The sequence below is a fragment of the Aythya ferina genome (assembly GCF_964211825.1).
Source record: "Aythya ferina genome assembly, chromosome: 7".
In the NCBI taxonomy this organism is placed as follows: Eukaryota; Metazoa; Chordata; class Aves; order Anseriformes; family Anatidae; genus Aythya; species Aythya ferina.
The window spans coordinates 15787754-15811154 of NC_140302.1; the positions used below are offsets into that span (position 1 = coordinate 15787754).

General features: G+C 37.0%; 1 protein-coding gene across 2 annotated transcripts in view; it reads right to left on the reverse strand.

Moving 5' to 3' along the window:
* Positions 1–23401, reverse strand: part of ADK (adenosine kinase) — a 278828-nt gene that overhangs the window by 47867 nt on the left and 207560 nt on the right. For both annotated transcript variants that reach the window (XM_084526511.1, XM_084526512.1), the window contains exon 8: positions 158–193. In XM_084526511.1, coding sequence (XP_084382637.1) covers positions 158–193 — 36 coding nt within the window. The remainder of the gene's footprint in view (positions 1–157; positions 194–23401) is intronic.

The window sequence follows — 23401 nt, forward strand, 5'->3', positions numbered from 1 at the left end:
GAACAAAGAAACCATGACGACTGCCAAGTTTCCATGGCAACCGCTGCGAGGCTTGGAGAGTATAATAGCACATCAATCATTGTCCAAAAGAACTTCATTATCAGCACGAAAAAAAACCTTTAGGATCTGTTTAGTGTGCAATTGTGGGTTAACTCACCTCAAAGCCTTGCTCTCTAGCAAAAGTGGCAGCTTCCTGCAATAATAAAAAAAAGAACAGTTAATTATAAAGTGCTAGATAATGAAGAAATAACACATCTTGAAACTCATTCAGCCAGTTTTCCTTTTACACGATTATCTCAATATCCCCATATACAGTTGTTCAATCCTGATAGTTGCACCAAAAGCTTCCCCCTCCTTCCCGCTAGCCCAACAACAGCACCATGTCAACACACTCCACAAGTTCAAATGAAGAAGGTACAATATAGGTTTTTTTTCTGGGCGAGGAAAGTTACTGCTGGATGTAGGACTTTAAGCAGGAAATCACTATTTCATAGCCATGCAAATATCCTTCAGACATATTTTTAATTGAATTTGCATGATATCTCTATTTATGCACTTCATGGGATAGAGGTTTTTAAGCCATTTTTTAAAAAGCATTTGTCGTCTACCATGCATAAAAAAAAATAGGATCACGAAATGTGTTCAAACCCTTGTGGTGGAATCAGAGCATTTTAAAATACTCTGATGTCTTAATCACTGCTTTAGGCAATTTAACTATGTTCTTTTCCTCAAAGAACAGAGGAAACATCAGGGTATCAGAATGTCCTCATTTCTTATTTATATTAATTGGAGCAATTAAAATCTCTTTTGAAATAAAAGCAAGGAGACAGAAGACAACAGCAATGTTTTTCCCTTATTCACTTTCTACCTCAACATTGCCAATACTGTAGACAACGCTCAAAGTCTTCACATTTTAACTAGCAATCTTCCAGATTATCTTTGCCAAGTGATATTAATAGACGGATAAGGCTCGAGTCTGAATAGCGAGTCGATCCAACTAAACAAAAATAACTACTGCACCACGTCATTTAAGGCCAGCGTCCCTATGACAGCTTTAATACTGCAGAAAATACATACTCGTGGACCTATATGATCTGCCAATTTGGGGGCAATCTAAGAATTTGAAGTGGGTACAATTGATTATAACAACAGTAAGTTGAGGTTAATAAAATGTGATCAGCTGAAAAGCACAACTCCTCAGGCTGCTTCACTGCAGGAACATAAGGCTGACCGGGTTAGCCTTAGCTGATGTTGACAGAAAAACTGAATCATGGTCCTGACAATTGGGTGCGGGCAAGGTTAGCCACTTTGACAATTTACTTACAATTGAATTCCTTCTTGTACATCACACAGTCAATGACATTTGCTAGCCTGGCTGTCAAGACGGAGTGTAGGGTTCAAAGATATCATGCAGTGTTTTCCTAAACCAGCATGTGATTAACAAAGCCTATGCTCATATGAAAAAAAAGGAGCCTGCAAGCTTCCACTATAAAGTGATGCACATACAATGAACTGCAACACAATCAAGAAAGCCTCAAATGGGACCAGGACACAGGAAAAAAAAAAAAAAACAAAACAAAAATAAGAGAAATAAGGGAGTGCTAAGGGGGGCAGAGAATAGGAAAATAAACCAAGAATTATGTACTGCAGCCAGATTACTTCTTTAACCTCAGGTTTTTGGTCATGCGAGTGAAATCGGAAGTTGCACTGATCTGTCCTTAGGGGATTTCTTTAATGCCCCAAGGCAGCAGGACATTAACATCTGTGTTAAACTATTGTTTGGCCAGGAAACTGGACACCAGTACATTCTTACATCTGTGAAATAAAAAGCTATTCCAGTTAAGTAGTATTTCCTTATGTGGGAGACTTTGAGAGAATTCATCTTAATTTTCTGTACTGGGGCACCCATGCATAGCACATGTGGTTTGAAAGACCTGGCCCTTCCACAGAAAAGTTAAACGATTGCACATTTGCTAAAAAGTATCTTATCTTTGGATTTTCCTGCTAGCGCTCCATCTTTTAGCCTGGTCTGCTGCCCAGCTCCATGAATAATAGCGGCTAGCATACAATCATAGATTTTCCTGCAGTTGACCTCTAATCTAAGGGTGTCTAAATGTGCCACAGAACACCAGCAATCTTAATTTTCTGCTCTTCTATCAACCAAACCTCACGAACAGCTTCTTTCAATAAGGACTGAGCCTACAGTTCCCGGAGAATCAGCATCTCCCTGAATGACACCCCTTCCAGAATTAAGGCCCTTCCAGCAAAACGGAGAGAAAAGCTCACAACACAGCTTTGGAGACGCCAGTTTGGTGTTTGCAAAATGGTGAGAAATGTTCAGCAGGCCCTGAATGCTGGGGCCAGTTCAAAGTAAATTAACCAGATAAAAGCAATGAGAAGCTTTTAGTATCTATTCACAATAACAGTGAGAACAGGAAACAAGCGGACCCCATCTGTGCAGCCCTAGGGCACCTCATACTGAGCTCTACGTATCTAATAAAGTAGTCAGGTTAAAATCGAAGTGGCTGTAACATGTGGAGACTGCTGGGGTTACAGTGGCCAGCCGGGGCGTTCCCTAATGCAGGTGATAATCAGTATGATAATCACTGTATTTACAGGCTTTCCATTTTATATCTGACATTGGAAATCACGAAGAAGGAGGGATTAAGGAAATAAACAACCTACACAGAAGCTTTACCGCTCCCTGGAGAATGCAGCATTTTCATTCATGCATGACATGCGACAACAGCAAAGCAACACAGCGACAGAACAGAATTTTCTTAGGAGGCTTCATTTCACATCAGGAGTTCTTTCAGTTTTGATAAACTTTAGACATTATTCAGTCATTATTCCAACTCAGCATTTTCAGAGCTATTTTCCAATACCGTCTGCATCACATCTCAGTTCATAACACCCTCTCCCCCACCTTTCTTCTTGTTTATACTAAATATGTTTAAAACACTCACACTCCTTTTTTATACACTCTTTTTACTAACCACAAGAGCACATTTATTGCCATACCACCTAAAGTAGAAATGGGATTTGTTAGCAGTTATGAAACGTTCTTTGGCTCATGCAGGTTGGAAAAACAAATCGAAACAAAACACACCTAAAACATACAGCTCTGCTGAAGCAAACAGCATACAGTGCTCCTTAATGGGAGCAACACAGTGTCACCAAAGGTAACACACCCCCTCCCTTTGCACAATAGTGAGCAGTTTGCACAGGAAAGCGAGATAAATTAGAGATAACAATAAAAAAGACAACTTCCGTTAGTACTAGTCTTGTTGTTACATTTGAGCTCTCCTGATAGCTGAAAACTATTCCCATTCTTGCACGTATTTTATTGCTGCTGGAGTCCCCAACGTTTAGGAAATGGAGCTGTCTATAATCTACACCATGGCCATTGTAACGGGGCTCGTTAAAATTCAGAGCGCTTTAATCATCAGCAAGACAAACTCTTTGTTTGTAAGTAAACCAAAACATATCCTCTGAACACAAAAGTCATTAGCATCTGCACTCCTGTGAGTATTTGTTAACACCCTGTGTTGGAAACATTTTATGATTGTAGAGTTAAGATGGCTCAACTTCAATAATCATGTGGTCGGTTTGCCGTATCACACAGAAGGCACGCTACATATTAAATATTCTCAGCACATCCAAATTTTTTTGTTGGTACCAATGTTTTATGATAATTTGATCAAATTATAGCCAAAATGGTAACAACATGCATGTTGGGTTAAATTTAATTCATGTAGGCCAAAATAAAACTCATGCAGTTGCACTGAACAGCATTTAAAACCATGTATTGCTGAAATTAGCTGACAAAGACTGTTCAAAAGCAGCACCAATAGTATTATCTACAATATGCATTTTAACCTTTACACAGAGAAAAGGAGCACTGTAAACTAAATTTGCATTTCATTGCTGAAATCAACATTATCTCATAAAGAAATGATAAAACAGCAGGGCAGCAATGATACCCTTGCACACTGAATGCATTCCCATAATTACACGAGAACACAAATGCAGGAGACTCTGACGCTAATCCCACCCCCATCCTTGGTAGCGGCAGCATCTCAGAGGATAACCTACACCTCACACACGTTACAGCACTGCCCTGTGCAGCTCCCTCACATTCTCATTAATTTCTCTTGACCACTACCCCTGAAAAAAGGGAAGAAAATAAAATGAAAAAAAGCAAGCGGGGAGTGGGGGATTACTGGCAGGTTTTGAGGGAGCTCCTACTGCAGCAGCTGTAAACTTCCTGACTGACCCGAGATAAACTCAAAAAACAAGCTCTGCTCACGTTTTCAGGAATACCACCCCCTTCCTCTGCACAAATCTGTGACTCAGTGGATTCACCCTGTCCCACGAATCAACATAATCTTAAACAACCACACACTCATACAACATGCATAACCGCAGAGGCAGATCCTTGCACTAAATCAGAGGCATCTAGAGTTTAAAAAGAAAAAATAAACCAAACCAAACCAAAACAAAACTTCGGTGGATTTGCTCAATAAAAAACAGCAAATGGCTATTAGGACCATTCGGTGGGTGTTTGCATTTGGTCGAATGACTCCTGCTGGTGTCAGCCATGTTTTACTGTAACTTGAATAGTATCTCTACCACTACACCTTACAAGACACTTTTTACTGCTGAAATCTCCTAAAAATCTATTTAAAACATTTTCTTCTTCAGCTTCAGGGTATTGTATGACTCTCTTCTGAGAAGTATCAATTGTTGTTAGTTTTCTCCCATTTACATTGCTTCCTTGGACACATTAGAGGCTATGTGCATTTTGCTCAAATAATGCCCTTTTTCTTCAGTATAATCATTTAGTGCTATCAATCACCCTGATGAGTTCACCTCTAATCCTGCTATAACTTTGTGTTCTTTATACTGTCTCTTGCTTTTCCACAGCTTGCCTTGCTTGCTGCAACAAAATGTTGAACAAATCTTATCATTAAAACCCTGTTATCTAAACGAAATGCTTAACAAAAAAGTAAAATAAGCAAATGGAGCTACGGGGAAGACTTTGATGCAGGTGATGTTTCTGATATCTACAACCTCATTCTGTGTAAGACTGACTCATAATAGAGACAAGTACTAAGGACTTTTGTTTCTGAAATAGATGTTTTGATTCATGATTTCCTAATGGAAAGCAAAGCTTTCTAAAATAATAATAATAAAAAGTAAAAAACAAAAACATTTCTGTATTAGTTGCCTCATCACAATACAGACACAAAAGTCTTCTGTTTCATTATAACACATGCACTTTTACCTCAGCTTTCCTTAGGTGGGCACTCATCCTTCCTACTTCCCTGTCTACTGTCATCTTTACTCTGTCATCTCTGTCTCTAGAAAAGAGCTTATAAAATTTTCTGCTTTCAGAGCTGTACCCTTTGTTTTACATAGTCCATAGGTATTGAAAACCTCTGATTTCAGCAGTATGTTATGCCCAGTAATTCTGAATACAGGTCCTTAAAAGACATCTTTTGGTAAAAGCTCCCTATTTTTTTTTGTCAGAGGATAAGTCATTCATCAGCCATACAGTTCCAAAGAACACTACCATCAAGATCACTATGAGCTTCTGCTTTTGGTCTTTCTTTCATGAAACACCCATCACAGTGCAAGAGCTAAACTGGTTTTTAAGGATGGGGAAGAGTGAGCTGTGCCATGCCACATTTTCCACCCCTCCAGCTCCAGGCCAGTTTACACTAAACATGACCCTGGAAATGGCATTTGTCTTAATGCACAGATGGGACAATGGATTTTTTGTCGCTGCCTTTGGATTATAACAAAGAAGTCATACATTCACTCCCTAGCTTCATGGCACCACTCTCCTGTGCACGCTACACAAAGCCAAACTTACTTACACTTCGTTTTATTGCCCATCCTATTTTTAAGTGAGAAAACATTAGATGCATATATATATATATATATACATACACATAGACATAACAGATCCATGGTTCTTAACACGCAAAAACAGCATGCAAAAACCATTCATCAGCAGCATGCAAGAACTATGATTACTTTCATGGTAAGCAAATAGAGGTGATGTCAAAGCTGTGGTAATGATAACCTTGATGTACCTAAGCAATCAGAGGTAAATACTGTTGAAGACTATCTGATGATCAGTTGAAAACATGACTTGAACGAATGGCCACTACCATTCTCTTAATTGAATATTAATGGATAGAAAATCCATAGGCTGTAGTTCTAGCTGGATCTCTAACCTTTAGTGCCAATGGTACATTTACTGTTCTGCATCTTGTCTGTTAGGGACAAGATGCAGACATTCCTCTTCAATTCAGTGCTAAATAGTCATCAATTGTTACTCCAAACACCGTAGGTTGACCTATCCAGCCTTGTGTGTCACTGTAGTCTCATTTAGACAGGCATTACTTTTAGGTCAACTGTTACTACATTTCACTGTGCAAAAGCAGTACAAGCTTGTATGCCTTTATTAAAAAATAGCCATTTACAAAGGCGTTCAGGGCTCAGGAGGTGAATGTAATTTTATCCTTCTCCCTGCCCCCCAACAGAGACAGTTGCTTTAATATGGGTCGTATGAGAGGTTGAGAGAGAAACAGAAATCTTACGAACTACCCAGCATATTTTCTGAAACAAACACATATCTGCTGAAATTTTGTTCCAGCTGATCAAGTTCGAGCTGTACTTGAGGATGTGTTACAGGGATACAATGCTTCAGTATTATTTTCCTTTGACAAGCACAGAAAACTAATCTTGATTTGGTCAGTGGTGTACACCTGTTCACATTTCAGAGAAGATCAATAAAAGCCGGTCACAGAATGGACAGACCCTGCAGACAGCTTGGGAACCGACACTGAGAATCAGCAGTATCTGAGCAAGTATCTCCCCCTCACTGGCTATTACTGAAGAAAGCACAGCTGGTATCAATTGGATGGGCAGATTATCATAAAGGAACACCAAGGTGTTTTTTTTCTTCCCCTCTTTGCTTTTCCTATGAGTAGTCCCAGACCTGAAAATTGCTTTTGTTCATAAAGGATAACAAGAGTTCCTATCATATCCTAAAACATTTTGTTCAGTTTGCTCCAGTAGTACGAAAGATACTGGTAAATATATTTCCAACACCTTCACTCAGTAGGTGAAAATATAAAATAATAATATCAAAGTGAATATTCAGAACAAGTAGAAATAACATATGGGATTAGACTTGTAATGTTCAGAGGGGGTTCTGGCATTCAACCAGAGGGTTTAGTCTGAAAAAGCCTACCGTGTAAAGAATGAAGAAAAATGTATTTCCTGTCCTGCTCGGGTTCATGCTGGAGCATCTGCATTACGTACAATTTGTTAATATTCAGTTATTTATTCTGCTACTTAGGTTATTACCAGAACTATAGCTCCTGCTAGAATCTTCTATGGAAAAAATCACCCTGAGTCAGAGCGTAATGCCATTACAAGGTCTGCCACAGCTGCAGCAGTGATATGCCTCTGAGCCATTTTGAAATTTTACGATGGATAAAAAGCTATTACTTATATCTCTGCTATACATCCTTACCTAAAGAACTGAACTAGCTATGACTCTGTACATATCTCCCTCCTCACAGATTAGAAGCAGCAAATTAGTGAACTATACTTCCTTACAACATCTCTTTATACAAATGTGTCTATCTTTATCTTAAAAATAGATGCATCATGATCAGAAAACTGGGAGAAGAAAAGACTCCTTTAATCATCACTGAATCAGGAGAACATAAAAATGAACACAAACATTAAAATTAATTTAATAGCTAGAGGATAAGAGTTTTATACACATATAAAAATAAAAGATGCGTGGGGTCTTTTGAAGCCTTTAATGCTGCGCATTGTAAGCTCTTAGTACTAACCTTCTGGCTGAAGGATGACAAACAGAAATAAAAGATTGCATCATTTCCAACAAGGCCTCCTATGATTGCAACCACTCAGACTAGCCTGAAATCACTGACAAGATATTCTCATCTAGCAATTTCAGATGAAGAGAATAATCAGATACTGTGCTAAAAGTGCTGGGATACAGCAGGACTTTATTCCAGCTAGAAGGTTAACACATTTTTAGCAGTAGAACTGAGTTGTTCTATATACTTTGTTTTGCATGATGTCATGCACAGCCATTTAGAATTATAACTAAGGATATGGCACTGGGAACCCTATAAAGAGCAATCATCACATTAACTCTCTTCATGTGCTAGGCTTGCACTGCTTGTTAACCTTACCAAGAGAACAAAATTGCTCACTGCATCCTCCAGCAATAACACTAACTTTTCAACTGATACGAATATTATGCATTTTAACCTTCCAATTAAGTTTGAATCCAGTTGTCTTGAAATTTCTTATTAGACTTTGTTGTGTTATTTCATGCTAATTTGATGATACATTTATCTGTGTATCATATACAGATACAGACATTCAAGTTTTCTCCTTTATTTCCCATTTTACCTACTGCAGTTCCTTCATGGCAGGAAAAGCCTATTCTCAGTCTGTATGGGTGGCTCTCTCAAAACACTTTCATTGTACAGAACAGCAAAATTTCAATCTCACCGTAGTTAGGTGACTGTGGTCCTGACTGAAGAATGTCCTCTGATTCCAGATATGCATGAGGCACTTATAGTCATCTTGGACAGGTTGCTAATTTATTGCAGAAATTTTTTAAAATCTGTGAAAGTTACCATTAGAATTTCCCTGCTTCTGACATAATTGTGAGGACAAGTGTCTTTTTGGTATGTTTGCTCCATTTCTAAAAGAAGCCAACCTGAACCTGAAATGGTCTCACACAGAGCAGAGGATGAAAGAAAGCGTAAGTAAGGCAATTAGAGGGATCACAAATTCCACCACGTTTTAAAGAGTTAATAGAGAATCACAGAATCATGGAAGGGGCCTTGGAAGCTCATCTAGTCCAACCCTCTTCTCACGCAAGGTCAGCTAGAGCAGGTTGGCCAGGACTTGGGTTTTGAGTATCTTTGAGCATGCAGATTCTGCAGGCTCTCTTGAGAACCCTGTTCTGGCACTTGACCACCTTCACAAGTTTTTTCATTACGCTTAAGTGCAATTTCCTCTCTTTCAATTTGTGCCCACCACCTCTCGTTATGTCACTGGGCACCACTGTGTACAGCCTGGCTCCATCTTCATTACCACCTCTCATTTGGTATTTATATGTGTTGATAAGACCCCTTTGAGCCTCTTCTTCTTGAGGCTCTCAGCTTCTCCTCACCCAGTTGGTCTCCAGCCTGTCCATTTGTTGAACTTCATGAGATCGCTGTCAGCCTATTTCTCCAGTCGTCCAAAACTTGGCATTCAAAACTTGACATTATATTTTGCTTTAAAATAGTAGCTCCTGACTCCAGGCTTGGGATAAAGTCCATGCTGGGCCAGGCAGACAGGGAAAGACTTTGTCAAAGACTTTACTGATGTATGAAGAAAAGTCATGTGATTGTTAGGATAGAAAAGACACAAGTAGAGATATCAAGCAACTATGATCACACAGCAAGGAAGGATAGTCAGAAACTACAAATGAACCACAACAAGTTGCTCCAATAAATAAGAAGCAACTCTCAGAGACTATGAAAAACTCTCAAGCCAGCAGCTATTGGCCAAAGGGCTACTGGAATCAACATAGCAAACCAAAATCAAAGAAAACGTGGAAGTTTGTTTATGTTTTGACCACTGAACTTCACCTAAATATTTATTTCATGTGGGCTATAAATTTGGCTTGATTTGGGCAGCAGACATGCAAATGATCTATAAGCAATTTATTCATGCACTCAAATCACTTATTTAATTATAATTGCTTTCTCTTTTCAAAATTAGCTTATGCATAAAGATCACAACTATCACACTGGTTGCTTTCAAAGATGAAAGTGAAACTTTTCAAGTAGGGCTCAAAATTCCTCTGACAGAAAGCATCTATATGCTTTCTCAGCACTTCTTTCTACTTTTAAGACACCACACTCATAAAAAAGAAAACGAAAACGATATAGTAAAAAAGAATAAGATTATGAATATGTATGAATTCCTATGAAAAAAAATCTAACTCTCTGCTAAGCAAGGACATTCTCCTAGTGGCACCACTTGTATGTGCTAAAGGATCATAAAAACATATCATAGTTTTCTAGCAATAATGTTTAAAAAAAATACATACAACTAACTTACTATCTTTGATTCTACCATATGCATGTTCTCTGTATACTCCAAGACTCAAAGAAGATTTTATAATCCTCCGCTATACTTCAGAACAGTTACCATTTTAACCTCTACTTCTGTATCTTGAAAATGCTACATTTATTTTAGGATTTGTCTAACAACTATTTTTTAGTTCCTGAAATCACAGATTGACATTATATTTTAACATACAGTTATATATTTACTTAATATATGCTGGCATATTGCAAATGAACCTGAAATGTACCTAAAATCGCACAAGATATATTTCTTATTTTATTATGTGATATATGTAAGCCTGCAAATTATTCTGAAGCTGAAATTAGTAGTGGTAGTAATAGTAGTAGTAGTAATTCAGTTTTGGACAAGTTATTTTTAGCTGTGTACTTGCTCAAGCCCTTCACTACAGATTTCTCACACCTCCTGAGTGCTTAGAAGTGTAAATAATCTTTTTTCTTCCCTCTGCCTGTAGCATTATATTTGTATTTAAATATAACAGAAGCTATCGCAAACTATTTAGCTTGCCTCACCCTTTCCAACACAAGAGACTCCTGGAATTTCTTCCATGATGCTGCATCTCTACCATTTTATACAAAATTTGAAGAGAGCTCTAGGGTCATAGTAGTACTGCTCTTTTGTAAAGACTGCATTCTGATTTAGGCTCTTGAAAATGTATTACTTTCTCTTATATGAGTAATAAATAATTTTCTAAATATCAGGCAACAAATGACTGGGAACATTCTAAAACAATGGTGATGTGCTTTCAGAGCAAAAGTAGTTGCATTAACAGCACACCATATGCTGCACTGGAAGCTTTTTAAGAGACAGCTATTCAGGGACTGAGAAATGAAGAAAAAATAGGCTAGAACCTCTGAAAAGTGGCACAGATTTGTAGAATCTCCTTAGTTTGAGGTTTGTTTTTCCTCAAAGAGCTCGGAGAAATGTAGTGCTCATATATTATGGTAAGACAGAATTGTTATAAACAACAAGCTAGAACTTACTCAGCGCTAGCTGACATGTACGTATTTTCCTAATTCCTTGTCTCTTGTTAGATTTTTATATCACCCTGTCTTCTTTCAGTCAAGTTAACCACCTCTCTCCAAATTATGTTTCAAAAAATCACATGCCCTACTCCAAAGGCATTTTGATCTTAGGTTTAGACCATGAAAACAAACAGTTTATTTGGAGTCTGGCTAGCTCACATGGTGAACAGTGAACAGTTTGCAGAGGATACTGTGCTAAAAGTGTCACTTTAAAAAAATAATATTGAAGCAGTTCTTTACAAACATGGCACTTGTCCAAAGCACATATGGAACATTAAATATAGCCATAAAATTTTATGCACCAGATTTGACCAAGGTCTTGAGCTCTAATTTATATTTTCTCCATTTTGCTGGAAGACTAGCTGCATTTGATAAAGCTACTTCATAAGGACTCTGTTCTCCTAACATTTACACATCACACATCTGGACTTGGAAAGGGAGTTTGAGTAAAAGAGCCAACTAATGCAGATCTTGTTTACATTATGTGCAATTACTCTTGTGTCATGAATCTCCCTGGGATATCAGAATGTGCTGAAGACACCCCAAGAATATGTACTTCAAATAAGAATGCAAGAGCCTGGGTGTTTCTACCCCTATCAATGAGCTCTATACACATGATCACATGAGAAAAATCAATGGTATTTGTATTTTCTAATAATGTTCCATTTCATTTTTATTAATTATTTGCATGTAATTATAGCTGCCCTCAGTGCCTGAAGATCTCTGTTTGGATTGTTTTTCTCTCACAACTCGCTCACTGCAGCCAAGGGAACTAAGTGATGGCAGTTGCAACACTCAATTCAGTTACATAAACACATCTTCCTTGCCAGATTCCCCTGCGGTGTTCCCATTTCATGAAATAAGTCTCTAGCATTTTGTAATGTACTGTACCAGAAAGTTTCTTTTCATGTGACAAAAAATTAGGTCCTCTGCTCCTGGCAGCGGAGAAGCATGTGTGTGAACATGTCCCTGGAATCCACCCCAGACCATGTGGCTGCACCAGCAAGAGGACAGAGAAGAAACACAATACTCAAGTAGCTGCAGAACAAGAATTGGTTGTCAGACTTCAGGAGGAGACAGACAGCCTCCATCCAGAAGATGAGCCAGGTTTATTTCTAAGTCTGTTGCAGTGACAACACATGTGAATGCACATTTTACCTTCGCCATATACAATAGGCATGTTCTTTCCTATTAAGTATATTTGCCAATAGAGATTAAAAATAAAACACAAATCTGGCCAGCTTATTCCTACAGGTATAAACGGAGTTCTAAGTTTTAACATCATAGCTGGAACACTCCTGGCTATGAAAACATGTGGTGAAAGTGTAGAGACAGAGTGACCAACCTAATCAATCACACAGATGATCAGCTACACAGAGACGGGGCCTTGTGGACAAAGTTTTCCACCGTATCTACTCAGTACCATGAAGCTAAGTGGTCATACTCAGTTGACTTGCTTAAATGAAGATCAATTTTACATTTTCATTTTCACACAGGTTGTTCTCCATGTGTTGATATGCTTGTTCAGTAATTCAGTACTCTTCTCCTCTTAAGTTAAATACATTTTCAAAGTAAGTCAAACAGGGGCAAAGAACTGTTCCACTACAAGACTGTCCATAAATGCACATAATACAAATCCAAGTTAAAGCTTTTCTGCTTAAGAATGTGCTATTTCAGTTCAGGTTAATTTTCCTGTGTAGTCAACTCCATGTAAAACTAGAATGACTGAAATGTGGGATTAAGCTTGAATTCCTGTGAACAGACTGCTTTTCTTCAAATACCCACAACTGCTACATGCATTCAGGTTATCTTGCACTGTCTACACATTAGAAAACACAAATCAGCTATAGGAAAGGAGAAGTCTATATCCGTGGTAAAAGAGCTTTCACCTGTCAGTGTGGAAGCCTGCCACTGCCCCAGTGGATAATGCTGATTTGGGAAATTTTGGTACTTAGCTTCTTCCCTATTCTATCGGTGTTAGAGAGTTGTAATCCAAGATATACAAGATCACCATCTAAACTCTTAACAGTTTTGCCATTAAATAAATGAGATCACTTCTAAAGTAGAGCAAGAAGTAGGGAAAACAAAAACAAAACAACAACTTTTTGTGATGCTATTTTAAGTAGCATTAAATAGCCAAAAGGTGGGTTTATTTATAAGTTTGAACTTAAAATGAGAGAAAATATCTGCTTGAATACCACATATTATTTTCCTGGAATATTGAAAGTAGGTACCAACTTTCCACACAAGATGAAAGATTCAGTATATACTAGTGGAGTCTCTGCTGATAGGAGCCAGTGAAGCTTTTCTTTCAGTTTGGTGGCAAAGGATTTACAATACCTGGGATGCTAGCAACCAAAGATCCACTTGCACCAATTGCTTTTCACCATAAAATGTTCTGTAAATCAATATGTTACTGTTAGTTTAGAGAAGTAGGTGACACCTTCAACTTCTACTTTTAGTACTTGTGCAGGAAATAATCACAGTTCAGGTGGCATATGAGTATTCTGTATTCCAGAACTAGCAAAGAAATCTGGTGACTTGGTCATTGCTATGGTAACTATATTTCTGTAGTGAACACTGAAGTAAATAGGTACATAAAACATGTATAAGTTGTCACTATGTAAGTTACTGCTGCCCTGGAGCCGCAATAATTTGCTTCCTTTAAAGTACTTAAATCTGGCCATAAATACTTTGTATCTCACAATGTCCTATTATTTCAGGAAGATGACAAGGCTCTTCTTACATAATATAGTGCAAACACACAAGCAGATTGATTTATCAAGAAAGGAACTTTTTGGAGAAGTAATTCATTGGCCTGTAAATAGCCAAGTATGAACAAGCTTCCGGCTTGATGAAGAAAACTACACCCGGGCTCTTATGTACCAAGGCAAGGTTGATCCATTGTGCAAAGTTTGAAAGGGTAAGCTTATTTCTCCACCTCTGACAAATGCAGAACCATTTTTGTGTAGAAAGCTCCATCTTTTTCTCTCAAGTCTTTCCCTTACTCTTTTGTTTCCTCTTCTCCTCACCTAATCCACCAATGGCAGAGATGTGAAATTAAGGAAAGCCCAGTCTGCACACTGTCCTCCTTTAGCAGATAGAAGGGTTTTGCTCTCCTTTCATGCTCTTCATCACATACAATCTTTGGCATAGGGAGGTCCTCCTGTTGTCTCTAGCCGAGCAAAGAAGTACAATTTTTATTTTTTTTTCATACACAGACTAATTTTGGAACAGTAAACGCAAGCTGCCACATAGTGATGATGAACTGATACTCGGAGAAGGAAAGCACAGATGTCTTCCAATTTAGACCAGGACTGCAATGCTGCTGACCATATAACCCAGTCTACCCATGTCACAAAGTGAAGACAAGCACTAATGAGGTCCTGTGGATCCCTTGGGATTATTTCCTTGGGTTAGATTACTTGCATGGCTTAGAAGACTCATATGAAGGAGGTCTTCCCTAAAAGAAAGGGGATAGTGCTTTGTGACAGCTGAATTATATCATATAAAATGGATTAGGATGGTCATAGAAACTGGAAGGCCTACACAGTCACCACGGGTAAGTCATCAAACATATACCAGTGCATGTCCAATGACTGGACAAGTATCTCAGATTAAGGCTGCTGCAAAGGAAAAAAAAAAAAAAAGGTGATAATTGTATTTTATGTATGAGGAAAAAACATCTGCCTTAATATATCACTGATGTTCTGGTCATGTTTCTATAGCCATTTCTAAGTTGTAGTTTTCACTTAAAGAAGAGATTTGACCTATGTTTACTATGAGAAATACTGTATGAGGAATTAAAATGCTTTGAACCTACTTTCTTAGTTTACAGATAGTTAATTTATAAGCCCACTGGCAACCGGGTCCTTTACCACAGATGTCAGCATAAGCTGTATCCCAAAAGATTAAATAAACATGACATAAGCAATTTTTTTTTTTGAAATTTGACATTTGGACTATATTTAAAGATGGAAATTTGAGCAAATTATTGATGATTTATCTAATTAAATCTAGCAGGACCACAGCAGGGCAGGTAACTCTAGTAAGAGATTACTAAAGCATTAGAGGTAATTCTTACCTGCCAGTCTTTGCCTAATGGTTTTCTAGATTACAAAAAAAAATATCAGTGGGAAAGAAGCTCAAGCATTGTGTTTTGTTTTGTTTTTACTTTGAGAGCAACTCTCTCAAACAAAATCCCTCTTTAAAGACCATGTGGCCACACCTTCTTGGGCCTGTTCTTTAAAATACTCCCCATATCTCTGCTGCCTTTGCTCTGCTGTGCAGAGGGAACCTGACACAGAAGCTACAAGTCTGAAAAGGGTAGACCAGGGAGTAATGACTCCCTCTTCCTGTGGTAGTAAATTCCTAGATCAACTCAGTCTGTGATGTGCAACCTTACATTAATATAACTCTGCAAATCAACACCTTAAGAGCCTGATTCATCATTAATACTCTCATTTCATTATGTTGCTCTGCTGACAAGAAAGGTACACAAGCATGGGTTAACAGAGTGGTTACTGTGGCTTTTTTTTTATCCTCCGTTTCCTGGGGAGCCGGTTCCAGTGCCCAACAACCCTCTCAGTGGCTCTGTTTATATTTATAAATCTGTTCTAAGGAGTAAACATCAATACAAAATGATTTAAGGTCAATACTACTTGAAAGACAATTTTTGCATAGCTGTGTGCTCCTTGGGTTTCTTGTTTGGAGTCCACAAACAAACATACAAACAAAACAAAAAAAAAACACAAACCCTAGTAATAATCCAGGACTAAAATCTACGCAAGTCATTGTCTCCCTATGCGCTGCTGTGGCCTTACCTTGAGTACTGTGTTTTGGGCACTACAGTACGAAAAGGACATAAAACTGCTAGAGAATGTCCAAAGGAGAGCTATGAAGATGGGAAAGGGTCCAGAAAGGAAAACAATACGAGGAGTGGCTGAGGTCCCTTGGTTTGTTAGCCCTGAGCAGAGCAGGCTGAGGGGAGGCCTCATGGCGGCCTGCAGCTCCCTCACAAGGGGAGGGGAGCAGAGGGGCAGGCGCTGAGCTCTGCTCTCTGGGGACAGTGACAGGACCCGAGGGAACGGCATGGAGCTGGGACAGGGGAGGGTCAGGCTGGGGGTTAGGGAAAGGTTCTGCACCCAGAGGGTGGTCAGGCACTGGGACAGGCTCCCCAGGGCAGTGGTCATGGCACTGAGCCTGCTGGGGGTCAAGAAGCATTTGGACATCGCTCTCAGAAAATGGTTTAATTTTTAGGTACTCCTGTGTGGAGCCAGAGGTAGGACTCAATTACCCTTGTGGGTCCCTTGCAACTCAGGATATTCTGTGATTCTATGATACATCAGTTCAACATAGAGTTAAATTCAGGGCATGATCCAATAACTTCAGTATTAAAAACTGCAAGTATGCTGTACGAATTCTATAATCTATAAACATGAGTATAAACTCAGGGTTAAGTTTATATTGAAAAAAATCAATCACATTAAGATAAAAAATAGACAAGCAAGTTACTTATATGTTAACTCCCACCTGTAGTAATACCATGAACAAAAACATACATGAAAAAGTCCCACATATCCTGAAAGTCTAATTCTCAGCTAATCCTGTAGCACAAATGTTAAAACATTTGAGTCATAACAATAGTTATTAAGTACTTTTACTACAGGGTACCCTATTATTACTATTCTTAATAGTAGGAGTGTGAAGACACCTCCCTAAAACACAGCTATTTCATGGCTCTTCTGTGCTGATAGAGGACCAAGTTAACAAAGAGCAACTTAATTCTCACAAATCTTGCAACACACAAGTGCTAAAGTGACAATACAGACAAGCCAAACATCCTTTTCCATTGCAATTTTGCACAAGACTTAGGCATAACACAGATAAAAATGAGTATGCATTCTTAACACACAATCTTTTACTCTCTTCTACTAGAATTGAAGTTGTTTTAAAACATGCAGACTACTATTAAAAGTTGCTGGAAGTATTCATGCAGAAAGCTGAAAAGATTGACAGTGAATTTTTACTTATATAGCGAAGACTAATTTGTATTTTACGCTGTTTCAGCAGTCTTTGACTGTTTTCTTCAAAATCACTGGCTCAGTGGCACCATATGGAGCATGTTGAACTTAAGATACCAAGAATGTGTCCAAGATATATCTCACTCCAGTGTGTTAAAACATTCCACCCTGCAGCTGTCATTATAGGAATATAATTCATACCCTAAAGTTTAAAGAAAAACAGTGTAACTTACTATGCTTGCAAAAATACAAGACTTTTTTTGGTTCCAAGCAACGGTCAGTAAATGGAGAACAGTTAATCTTCCATACTGCTTTCTTAAATATTCAAAATTTTGACTGCTTTTATGATATTTAAGACTGAAGAGCAAAAAATAAAGATGCAAAAGAATTACTGAAGAAAAGCCATAACGAAGCATCTTGTATATTCAGACTTAGCATAATCATTGCCTTTTTCTTTTCCATTAATTGCATTTCTTTTAAAAACTGATATATGAGACTATCGGGCAGAAACCTTAGCTGCTACTTTTGACAATGACACCAATCGAGTGTATCATCATTGTTATGACATTTCACCTCTCTCCAGTCCTTTCTTGTCTATTTTTTTTTGTGTTATCTCTATTTGAAATGTAAGTTTCTTTGAACAGCACATGCCTCTTACTCTGTTTTGTATAGTGTATAGTACTCCAAACACCTTTTATAAAGTTAACTGCTGTAATAGTAAGGGTAAGAGATAGGCATGAAAAAAACAAAAAAAAAAAACAAAAAAAACCAACATGATACTTTCTTAGAATAGCTATCTTGGGATGTACATGTACATATTACTCAAATGGTCAATTCACTGCCAAGTAATGCAAGTTGCCTTAGAAAAGGATCCATGTAGTCATTTTACCATGTCAACTCATGATATATTCTGTATATGACGTGTTTCACAGGAAAACTTAGAAATATTTTAGAGAATTTTAAAAAAAAATTATTGATACCATTTTTCATAGGGCTTTGTCTATAAAGCCAGGAAGTTGTATGAGGCTCAGAGGAAAATGTTTTCAAAAATTTTTAAGGTTATCCCATAATAGCTTCTGATAAATGGCAAACTCATACGTAAGGCTTAATATCCTGGAAGCCTTCAAGGGCAGGCAGTAAGTTCGGTGTGTCTTGCTGGCAAGCTGGGGATCTCCCCTCTCCAATATTGTCAGTCTTCCATTTACAGCCATCCAAGGACCAAAGATATTGATGTGGGCCTGAACACTGAATGCCTTATGTCCCTAGTCAGTATAATAATGGGGAGGCATTTCATATTTGCAGGGAGATTATTGTGAGTAGGAAGATGGAAAGGGTTTTCAGGAGACAGCTTATTACAGAAAGATGGCTACTTGGGGTAGTTCGGAGCATAGAAGCTGTCTGTGTTGAGAGAGAATAGTAACTATGCTCAGTAATAAGTACTACTGAAGACCTTGTTATACTTTCCACATAGCTGAGACAGGCAACATAAGATCCATGGAAGTGTTTGTAAAATGTGGAACTAAAATAGGAAAACATTGCATAGTTATACCCAATTTACATCTCAGGTTGTTGCTGGGCATGACGTGTTTGACTTCAGAAAAATGGAATGTAAGAAATAAGTAAAAGAAAAAACTACGTACTTAAGGAAATGTTATGAAAAGGTAAATATCACTGCATATTATGATCTCGATTTAAATTAGTAATATGGTTTGGGCAGATTAGTATAGACAAAATTAGTTACATTTCAAACAATTTGCACAGCAAGTTGGATACATTTCAAATTTACTCTTGGGAATTTTATCTACATGAAGTATAATTTTTCTTACTCATTATCCTGAACAAGAATTTATTGCAAGAGGTCTTATTAACAGATGAACAAACAGTAGCACTGAAAACAGTTGTTCAAATCTAATTAAAAAAAAATCATTAAAAAACTTTCCACATGTGGCATAAATTGTAAAATGAGAGAGTTCTAATTATCTGGGTAATCTCTTCTTGAAAGAACTATCTTTGCTCAAGGACCACTGTAGTGGCCAAAATGAATGAATTAAATCAACTATCTATCTAGATCAGGACCCTGTCTTTGGAAAAAATCTCAGCTTCTATGTTGGAAAGAAAGTTGAAAGAAAACTTGTAATGAAATATTTACAGAAAAGTTCAGTTTCTTTTAAGTTCTCATTAAAGAGTTGGCTATTACTGTGAAAAGTGAAAGTTAAATGCTATTTACTGTGGACAGCCATATTGTCTAGTTATCCAATTTTCTGCATCCATATAACATTAAAGATCATTATTAAATATATACACTGAATGCATATATTTTAAAATAGAAAAATTAGGAGGTTTGCTATGTGTTTAATTACACCAAATACTATTCTAGAAATTGTTACCTTGAATAACAGCCAAAAGAATGTCTCTGTAATTTACTCCTGAATTAAACATCTTCCTAGTATGATAACATTCCTTGCTAACCTATTAGATATTCTTCTCTCACTTTAAATCTGTCCAAATGCCTTCTGAAGTAACAAACTTCTGTTAATTTATGTTGCAGTATTCTATACAATGCACTTTTAAGTTCCAACTAACAAAAAAGATAAACCCTTACTTAAGAATAGCAGAGGTGAAAGTTGATTAGAAAGAATTAATTGACATCTAACTTCCTACAAAAACAACTCTATTAGAGGTGGTGCAAAATGAATAGGTATGCTTTGAATTAAGTCTGTTACAAGAAAGAAGAAAACACACCTTATAATTCTTAATCTCATTACATTACATGAAAAAATAACTTTGGGATGACTTACCTCATTGCTTTCATGCCATGGTGTACTCTAAATAATAGGTCCACCTCCCACCAGTGCTACCTTTTAGAATACTCATGCATCTGCCCACCTACCTCTCCGATAATGCACATTGAGACACAGTCTACAATTGGCAGCATGAGGCTATGTCTTTCTTCAGTTCTTTTCACCAAATTAGATTCCAGGAGAAGTAAATTTGGTTCCAGATGATGAGTGGGTTTTTTTGAGAAGTTAGATTCAGTAGTTTGACTCATTATCATAATTCACTTATACCAAGATGCAGCTCTATCCAAACCTGGCAGTTCCTTTGATGTTCAAATCGAATGCATAGTGTTTGGCAACTGTATGTACAGAATTTAACTTGACTGATCCATTTGTCTGAAACTGGTATGTGTCCAAGACCGCTCACAGATGTATCTACTGGTCTAGTAGAAATTCCAGTGAGAGGAAAAAGGCATGTTAATCATAGCTGTCCCAAACTGGCATATATACAAAATGCTGTGTGCTAAGAACATCTGACTGCCCACCCACACAGGTCATACTTCTTCCACTAAAAATTTAAGAAAATCTTCAGGTGCACTGACAGAAGAACATACCTGCAATTCCCTGAAATTTTAGAAAATTTTCCAATTCCGGGAAGCTCGCTTCCAAATTTTTTTTGAAAACTCCTTGAAAATCTACTTAGAAAACAATAAAATATTTTTGCAGCCCTTAGGTATATTTATGACCCATTGTCTGTTTCATAATTTCACGCTCAACATTCCTTTTAATCACATCTATAGGAGTTACAAACTGTTTTAATTGTATAAAGAGGTTTAAATAACAAAAATGCTCATTATTAACAACTCTGGTATCTTAATCCTAAATTAATTCAAAATTACAATATAGATTTTAATCAATAAACAACAGTTTAGCAGAAGAAAGTTCTAAATACTGTCTGTGTATAATATCAATGCAAGAAGGAAAAATCTTTTTATGTTGTTTACTAATACATAACACCTTTTCAATAGTCTTAGATAAAACATCCACGGGTTACACTTCTTCCCATCAAATCTACAAACAGTAGAAATCCTAGTAACAGAAGATTATATAACTGGATAGAAATTAGAAAAAGTGGGTTTAAATGTCTAGGTTTTGCTCTTCTTTAGTGAAGAAAGTCCAAAAAAAATGTAACTACTGAATAGCTGTGCAATCAGATTAAAACTCTCTTGACAGAACAAAAATATTATTTGAGCTATATAAACAAGTTGAAGTGTTGATACAGAAAGATAACATAAAAGAAATGAGGTTTAAACAGTAGCTTTGAAAAAAAGTGCTATGTAATAGTATGGAAAAATATGTTAATGCAACAAAGACATTGCCAATTCTATTCCTAAACACCCAAAATTTGTTTTCAAGATTATTTCCTTATAAAAGTTTAAAAAAAAAATAAAAAGAGTTGTTTTTATCCAGTTTCAGCATGCTTTTGTACAACTACACATGCACCTATTTTTCTTAAGCAGCTTCAATATTAAAATAATTAAATGAAAAATTTACTCTCATACAGACTGAACATTGCACTTATCTTTATTCTTTGCACTTATTTTATTATTGCATACTTTCTTGAAAAAAATAGTAGTGTAAGGATTTGCCCTATCGTCCGGTTATATCTCTCCCTGCAGAAATGTCAAACTAGCTATGTATACAAGTCTACACTGCTGGATAGGCAACAGATGTTACATGACGGCTAACCACAGGAGTAATACCAAGAGTGGTATTAAATAGTTCTCCAAGGAACTTTGTAGTCTGCATGAAGGTGCCATTCTAATGACTACCGGTGACACCAGAGGTCATAGTGGTGCATAAAACCTCTGGAAACTGCAGAGATACTGCACAACTCATGACATAGGAATGGAAAAGTTTGCAACATCAAGCACACAGAGTAAGCAAACACCAGCAAAAGGCCTGTGTAACTTTAAGGTGAACTCACAGTGAATTTTTTAAGATAAAATTGAAATTACATGATTTCATATTGTTTTTATAGGCATCTAACTCCTTGATTAATATGTGGACTACTGAACCATAGTGACTTATATACTTATATCCAACATACTAATTTTTCACTGGAAACATTATTTTCCAAATGATCTCCTGGATATTTCTGCAATACTCACTGTTCTTTTACAATTAACTTTGTAACTCAGCAAGATGGGATGCTGTCCCCACTGTGCATTTGAGAAAGTGAGACGTAAATAGATAAAGCTTAAAAATTTGAAAATATCAGATTATCTTACGTAACACTTGGGAAACATGAGGATCAACTTCTGGGAGTACTCATATAATTTTATACATAATTAGTAAAAGTAGAGCTCCCATTATAGTTATGATGCTAAAAACATTACTATATTAGGTTTCACCATGTGTATCTCAAAAATAAGAAATATACAATTATTGGCAATCTTGACTGTTTTGGCTTAAAAAAAAAAAACTATTACTTAAGCCTCAGCCAGAAGTTTCTGACAGAAAATAATTCAGTTCTTCAGAGATCTGTCTAAGAAAGTAGTTTGTAAAACCAGGGTGGTTTTCACTTCATGTACTATATGACTTTTACCTTCTTCAGCTAATGAGGCAGAGGTGAATTATTTAGCCTTCCATCTCACACTCAAAAAAAAAAAAAAAAAAAAAGCTTACAGAAATGTAAGCTGAGTTACTGAGTTTCATCAACTCTGTCCATGCTACAAGTATTTCTGTATTGTACTCCACCGTATTTTTGCAACTTAAATTCTAGATGTAATGCGGTGTTTTCCTGTGATGTAGGATGTTCCAGACAGTAGAGTATTAATCTGTCAGTGAACCTGAGCATATAAATTGCAATATTAAATTATAAAGATAATCTGCATTATCATAAAAATTAAAGTTATTTTAAAAGTGAGTTTTAAGTTGCCTGAAGGAATACTACATACAGTAGAAAACACCTGTGGGAAACCTAAGGCTGAAAGTGCTCCTACTTTTTGATCCTTTTGTGATTATAGCAGCAAAAGGAGATTTGACACATTGAGATTTTAGCATGAAAGAATACACCATTTGTATTTAATCAGCATACCTGGTTCTTGTGCTTGTCATACCACTAGGACAAGGCACAGAGTCATTTTCCAGCTAAAAGCACTCTTCCTTAAAGAATAATTTAAAAGCAAGACTGAGTTTAGAGCAGCCTCCAGACCTCCCAACAATACACGATCACAGGGTTTTGAACAAAGAAGGATACATAGTCACGGCTGTCTCCTTGACTATTCTTTCTTTTTATTCTCTTTCAAGTACTCTTTGCTCAGACTCAAATTTGTAAACACAGAAAGCATCAATACATAGTCCTTAG